At 43.0% G+C, this 7,745-nt stretch overlaps 1 protein-coding gene across 1 annotated transcript; it reads right to left on the bottom strand.

Moving 5' to 3' along the window:
- Window positions 1-3,894: 3,894 nt before the first annotated feature.
- On the bottom strand, window positions 3,895-7,437 carry ly6d (lymphocyte antigen 6 family member D). Its single transcript, XM_031574161.1, has 3 exons — window positions 6,688-7,437; window positions 4,128-4,223; window positions 3,895-4,045 (listed from the first exon to the last, which is right to left on the bottom strand). The coding sequence occupies exons 1-3, from the start codon at window positions 6,737-6,739 to the stop codon at window positions 3,963-3,965; spliced, it is 231 nt and encodes a 76-aa protein (XP_031430021.1). The 5' UTR covers window positions 6,740-7,437; the 3' UTR covers window positions 3,895-3,962.
- Window positions 7,438-7,745: the final 308 nt, after the last annotated feature.

Raw genomic sequence — 7,745 nt, 5'->3', positions numbered from 1 at the left:
CAGTGTAGTGTAGTGTATATGTGTGTGTGTGCCGTTGTGTGTATGTGTGTGATTGCATTCATATCTTTATTTGTTGTGGGATTTACAGCAGATAATCCAGCCGCTCCAGATGTATGTGGCGTTGCCATCCTCTGCCTCCTCTCTGTGCTCCTAATCCCTGGAAGCACTGGGACAACAGGTGGAGGAGCTCTCTCTCTATTCTAGATGGATGTGCCATGCCTGAGAGGAGGAGGAGTCTGAGGAGGAGCTCACTCTCTGGAGGAGTTGCCATGCCTGAGGAGGAGGAGGAGTCTGAGGAGGATGAGGAGTCTGAGGAGGAGCTCACTCTCTAGTCTAGAGGGAGGTGCCATGCCTGAGAGGAGGAGGAGTCTGAGGAGGAGGAGGAGCTCACTCTAGTCTAGATGGAGGTGCCATGCCTGAGAGGAGGAGTCTGAGGAGGAGGAGGAGTCTGAGGAGGAGCTCACTCTTTAGTCTAGATGGAGGTGCCATGCCTGAGAGAGAGGAGGAGTCTGAGGAGGAGTATGAGGAGGAGCCATGCCTGAGAGGAGGAGTCTGAGGAGGAGCTCACTCTCTAGTCTAGAGGGAGGTGCCATGCCTGAGAGGAGGAGGAGTCTGAGGAGGAGGAGGAGCCTGAGGAGGAGGAGGAGCTCACTCTCTAGTCTAGATGGAGGTGCCATGCCTGAGAGGAGGAGGAGTCTGAGGAGGAGGAGGAGTCTGAGGAGGAGTCTGAGGAGGAGCTCACTCTCTAGTCTAGATGGAGGTGCCATGCCTGAGAGAGAGGAGGAGTCTGAGGAGGAGTCTGAGGAGGAGCCATGCCTGAGAGGAGGAGTCTGAGGAGGAGGAGGAGGAGTCTGAGGAGGAGCTCACTCTCTAGTCTAGATGGAGGTGCCATGCCTGAGAGGAGGAGGAGTCTGAGGAGGAGGAGGAGGAGGAGTCTGAGGAGGAGTCTGAGGAGGAGCTCACTCTCTAGTCTAGATGGAGGTGCCATGCCTGAGAGAGAGGAGGAGTCTGAGGAGGAGTCTGAGGAGGAGCCATGTCTGAGAGGAGGAGTCTGAGGAGGAGGAGCTCACTCTCTAGTCTAGATGGAGGTGCCATGCCTGAGAGAAGGAGGAGTCTGAGGAGGAGGAGGAGTCTGAGGAGGAGCTCACTCTCTAGATCAGTGGTCCCCAACCACCGGGCCGCGGCCTGGTACCGGTCCGTGAGGCATTTCCTACCGGGCCGCAAAGAAAGAATAAATAATTTATTTAATTTCCGTTGTATTAATTATTAGAGTCTGAAAGGTGTTTTATTTTGAAAAACAACCGGATTTTCCCCGATGTAACATTCGCCTGTGCCTCTTGACACGTCAAGACCCTTTTCTCGGTCACGTGATATGTTACTCAAAAAACAAGCACGCAAACTAGCGAAAATGAATAAGAAACAAACGTCCTTAGAGGCATGCAACTGAAGAGACGTGTGCGCAATCCACAGACTCCACAGCAACGCGAAATCAACTTCAGACTGATCAAAATCATGTCAAAGCAGAAAGCAAGCACCGGTGGATTAAAAGCAGACCTAACTTCACCAGTGCAGAGGTGGAGGTAGGCTACTGTTGCAGAATGTGTCCATAATGCTTATTTATTTATTCACTTATATTTGCAGTGTTCGTGTAGTGCTTTTTTAGAACATTACGATGCCTCTTAGAAGCATACATTTAAATGTGAAATGTAATTGTTAATGATTAAAATATTCTCATTTTTTATTTTTATAATTATTTAAATCGGAGGATGTCTGTAGAATTGACGTGAACGCAATCACCAACGGTTTCTCACAAATTAAGCTCTTATAAACAATTTGGCTGATTCACCACTGCTATTTAGCGTTCTTAAATTCTGGTCCAAGTTAAAAACGAATCCTAGATGAGAAAACTTTCATGAATGCCAGAATTGTCCCTGCAGTTAATTTTATACACGGAAGCATAGGTGCAACTCGCGTTCAAATGATAACTCTCCGTTTTATTGGTGGATCAGAAATGAAACTGTGTATTTCATTTGTTTGTGTCAGTCCAGCCCTTTGCATTTCGCCACGGAGGGAGCTTTCACTAAACACAACAGTCATAGGTGTTCGACGTTTTTTTTTCTCCGTCTGTGACATCGCGCCCCCCCGGGAGAGTGTCCGTGCCCCCCACTTTGAGAACCACTGCTTTATAGGAGTATATAAGTACAAGTCAGTACAATGGTGAGTTGTATTTTTCATGCACTTAACATTCGTTTTTATGCCGGTCGCGTTATTTTATTTTTGCTGTATTTATCTGCCGGTCCGTGAAAATAATGCCTACATTAAACCGGTCCGTGGTGCAAAAAAGGTTGGGGACCCCTGCTCTAGATGGTCCCTTTGTCTTTCACACCTAGCATTAGCATGAGCCTCTGATGTCCAGATAGGGTTCCGTAGACACATAGTATTTCCCCCCTGTATATCAAATGTTTCTCTAGTGTGGCCTCACAAATATCAAACTTCAGAAAAGCAAAAAGCACCATGTACACTGATTCAATTTTGATTCATATGGACTTTGATTTTGTTTGGTGTGTAAAGGATGCAGGATTGGACGGTTAATGATATCTTATTAGTAAGAATGCCATTTTCTTGTGCACAATACAAAATGACTGAAGCTTGCAGGACAGTCTGTACAGAACAAATATTTGGCCACATGAGAAATGCCTGAATTGTTCTACAAAGTTCTACACATTCCGTCATCTGACAAAGTTCTATGCAATAACAGAAGAAACATTTGGTTTGGTTGAATGTGGTCAGATTCCATTCTATTATGTTTCTGTTCTGTTTTTTTGATCACTGACATCACACAACTTATGTTCTTATGTAGCTTAACCAGCACAGCAAGGGTCTATCAACACCAAGGTCATGGCTTTGATACGCAGGGAGCATATCATATTGAGTGGTGAATGTGTATAGTGGGCCTCCTATATGACCAACATGTCATGCTATAAGCTGTAGAATGAGGTCAGTTCCTCCATCCTGTGGTAGTTTCAGATGACGTGGTTTGCTTGTGTTATTTCTGTTCTGCGTGTTTAACCAGTGACTGTTGATAATATTCTGTTCTAGTACAATCAAGAGACATTACTCTGATAACGTTATCCACTGAAATAAAACAAGACAGCATGAATGGTTTTAATCAACTTTTACTGATTTTAGAGAATTTAAAGTCGTTATCCATTGGTATATATTGGACAAGGGATATAGATAATTATGTTATATGTGTATGTGTGTGTGTGTGTGTGTGTGTGACAGTATGTCAGCTGATTGGGAAAGCATGTGGATTTGTGTGTGTACTGCTGTGAATATTTCTGACTAGCATACTTGGTTATTTGGTATTTACTGTATTATTGTACGTGTGTATTCTGTGAGTTTTCAGGTTTATGAGTTTTTTTGTGTGAGTGTGAGCAAGTATGCTTATGTTGGATATTTGTGTGTGCACAAGTGTGTGAGCCTGTGTTTGTTTGTTTGTATGTGTGTGTGTATGTGTGTTTTTGCGTGACAGCAAGTGATCAGTAAGATAGGGGAACTAGAAATGTGTTTTAAGTACCGCATTGGTCTGTGGTTTTATGTGCCAACGTGTGTGTGTGTTTATGTGTATATGTTAATGTGTGTATGCTTCTGTATGTATGTTTATGTGTGTGTGTTTGTATATGTTTGTGTGCTTGTGTATTTGTTAGTGTATGTTTGTGTGTGTATGTATTTGGTAGTGTTTGTTTGTTTGTGTGTGTGTGTGTGTGTGTGTTTGTGCCTCTCTATGTGTGTGTCTGTCTAGTGTATGTTTGTGTGTGTGTGTGTGTGTGTGTGTGTGTGTGTGTGTGTGTGTGTGTGTGTGTGTGTGTGTGTGTGTGTGTGTGTGTGTTAGTGTCTGTGTGTGTGTGTGTGTGTTAGTGTCTGTGTACGTGTACTGCTGCAGGAGGGCCCAGGGCTGCTCAACCACACAGGTCGCTCATGCAGCAATATGTGTTGATTCCTGGCACGCAGAACTCCTCACATGTTCTGCTGAACTCTTGCGCTGCACAACACACAGAACATGGGTGAGGCAGAGAACACTCTGGAAGGTACAGGCATCTTGGAGCCTTCTCTGGTGTACTCACCGGTGGAAACAGTTTTGCAGAAGTTGCTGTCGGCTGGACAATCACTCTCCGTCTTACAGTTGTCATCCACACAGGTGTAGCATCTCAGCGTGTGCACTGTGGGGGTCAAAGGCCAGGAAGACGGGTTCACTGAACAGTGCTTCTCCTTCTAACATTCGTTTCGCCATCGTGTCGACCAATGGAAGACCACCCACCCTTCTAAAAGCCCACGACTCGTATTCAGCCTCCATAGCGCGTATGCAGATGTGTGGATGAGCACAGTGACAGTGTCTATGGGTCATGAAAAGCATGCTGTTCTTGAGGGGTAATTCATGTTTTTGGGGGGATTCTGGCCACCAACACCAGTTAGCATGTTGGCAAGCAAAGCTGGGCCGCTGGTGGTGTTGGCATAACATGGGAGCGAAATGGGAGGATATAAGATCACACCTCCCGTTCTCAGACCCTGTTGCTATCCATGGCCTCACTCCATGGTAACACACAACCAGCTAGAGGTCTCACATTCAGCACACAAGTTCACATTCAATCCCTGTAACACATATGTGTCACATGATATGACCCCCACCACGGCCTGTCTGACCCATGTCATTCATGGACACAAAGCTAAGATTAGACTAATGGGTTAGCATTTCTAGGAAACACACGTCATAGACCAATGCTCCAACTATGATGCAGAATATGGTAGCGATAACAAATGACACCTCCCACGCCCTCAGCAATGTCAACCTCCTGGTAAAACACAACAAGGCAGAGCCCTCAAAGTTATTATTTGATTTAGTCCCACCCCCTGTATCACATATTGGTCATATGTTGATATATGTAGAAATGACTGGTGTCACCCCTACCAAGGCCTGTCTGGCCCTAGCAATTCATGGACATGCTAATGCTAATAGCTTAGACCTGAGTTAGCATTTCTATAACAGGCATAACCCATAGCATAATGACATTTGGTGTGTGACATCCAACTATGATGCAACCTATGGTTGTGATGAGATATCCTCCCGTACTCTCTGACCCTGTACTGCTAAATGAATAAATAGTGTCAATAGATTTAGTTATTGTTTTTTATTGGTTTTGTTTCATATGATAATCTAGCCAGAATAGTTTGTTCTCTTTAGCGTACAAAAGCTTTAGAAATTGTTTATTATATGCCTTCTAATTTGGACTGAGAGAGCCTATATTTAAAACAAACAACAACCAAAAAGTGACATGAGATGTTTCCATAACAGTGAATCACAAACAATAAAGTCAAATGAAAGATGGGCACTTATTCACAGCTAGTGCAGATGTGTAGATTTGACCCATTGATATCCCTGATGTTTTTAATATATCCTAACACAAGAACACCCAACCCAGATGTGTAGATTTGACCCATTGATATCCCTGATGTTTTTAATATATCCTAACTAGGGCTGTCAGCGTTAACGCGTTAATCTATGCGATTAATGCGGCCGCGATTAACGCGATATAATATTTTAACGCAATTAACGCAACTTTAAAAAAATATTTGTATTTATTTTTTAATGCCTTTATTTGGATAGGACATTAAGTTATGACAGGAAGCAAGGCGGAGAAGAGGTGGGGAGAGGGTTGGGAAATTACATCAGGCCAGACTTGAACCTGTGTCCCCTCGGGCAATGTAGCCTGTAAGTAGGGGGCTTGGCCTACCATTTTATGGGAGCGATTAGGGACAGGTGGGGCTTGAATAGCCCCCCTTGTTCAAAGTGGGGAGTGACAGAAAAAGTTTGAGAACCACTGCGGTAGTTGAAGATGGAGAGAGCTGAGGGATTGTTGGGCGGAAAGTCTCTGTTTAAGAGTCAAAATTACGGAACAATCGACAAAACTAAAGTTGTATGTAGCATTTGTTAAGCTGAATTTAGCTATCACAGAAGCAGCTCGTCTTGAAGTTATCACCTTAATGCAAAGCACCCGACAGAAAGCAGTCCCAGGTTAGATGATCGCCAACCCACACTCCATGACTTCTCTAGGAAAATAACTAGACCAGTCCGTGAAAAGGTTACCATTTGGGTTGCCGGTGACTGTCGGCCCATCAACATAGTTGAGGACAGTGGGCTGATTGAGGTGATTCGAATTGCTTCAGGGGAAATTCTTACGATTTACCGTCGAGGGGCACCATTGTGTTAAAAAAAATTCAATTAAACAACAATTTCTAAAATACACGCTGTCTGAAGTGATTACTTGTTTATTTATAAGATTTAGTCTTAAGAAGAAAAACAAACTTTTAATCGCGATTAATTTTTTTTAATCGATTGACAGCCCTAATCCTAACACAAGAACACCCAATCCAGTACTAGCTGTCATGTCATACCATCCTGTGTCATCATTCATAATCAGCATGTATATTTTCCATATGTTGTAAACTTTGAAGGAATACACATTGAAAGAGTATTTTGATCCTAAAAATCTTTAAGCTGATCAAGTTATGTGACAAATCAATAACAATATATAGTTAATATAATTGAAGTAATATAGTTATATTATTGAAATGACAATTCTGTTAGTCATTAATATCTGACTCATTGGACTGTGATCATCGCCTCACCTGTTGTGCAGCACAGCAGCCCCAGGATCAGAGTACAGAGCAGCAGCTTCATGGTGGCGGCGCTTCAGGTCTCGTATGCTGAGACCTCACTCGGAGCCGCTGGATTTATAAGATGTCGCCCTTCGAACCGGATTGGCAGCTTATGGGTGGAATGCAGGAAATAGGCAAATATAAGTATAAGGTGACAACATGAACTTCAGGTTGACCTTTCTGTTGCTTGTGCTTTTCATTGGTATGTCATGCGGCCAGAAACAGCCCGAAGCCAGAAACACCGTAGGCTTTCACAAGTCAGGTTTAGTTCAGAAACACAGGCTTTCACAAGTCAGGTTTAGTTCATTTAAAGGTCATTCAAATACTTGGACAGCTGGAAGGTCATCATGCACAAAGGAGCACCACACCACACTTGGACTCTCAAAAATCATAAAAGGTTATTTGTGAAAATGTTCACATTTGGGATTTGTAAAGTTTTCACAAATCAGTATTGGTCTAAAACAGGTACATTTAGATGTTTAACAACATATTTGTACTTTCACAAATCAAATGTGTTCATTCACGCTCACAGTATTGCCCATGTAGTTGGATGCCATGCAAGAATGACTAGAGCTCTAGAGAGTCAAATCTCATGAACGCTGATGAAAGTTTTCATTGGTGTGAGGCAGGACTTGTGAGTTACATTCTGTGGTTTTGGCGACCTGTCTTGAGTTTTGAGGCACATGCATGTATGTATAAAATATAACATTATTAGTTGAAGGCAAGAAATGTGTTTGAAAACAATGGGCCTCATTTCTCGAACGCAGGTAAGAAAAAGTTAAGTAGAAATGTCTTCTTAACTCCACTTAAGAAGTTCCCGGGACAATTCTGGCATTCATGAAAGTGCGCCCATGTTCTTAAGGGATGAATTTGTGAGAAATTGTTGGTGATTGTGTTCGCATCAATTCTACAAACATCCTCGGATTTAAATAATTATTATAATAAGAAAATCCAAGAATTTTTGTATCGTTAACAATTACGTTTCAGATTTATAGTCATGATTCTACGAGGCATTGTGATGTCTTAAG

Source organism: Clupea harengus, chromosome 9 (assembly GCF_900700415.2).
Source record: "Clupea harengus chromosome 9, Ch_v2.0.2, whole genome shotgun sequence".
Classification (NCBI taxonomy): Eukaryota; Metazoa; Chordata; class Actinopteri; order Clupeiformes; family Clupeidae; genus Clupea; species Clupea harengus.
Note: the sequence above shows the minus strand (reverse complement) of the source record. Positions and strands in the feature narration are given on the sequence as shown.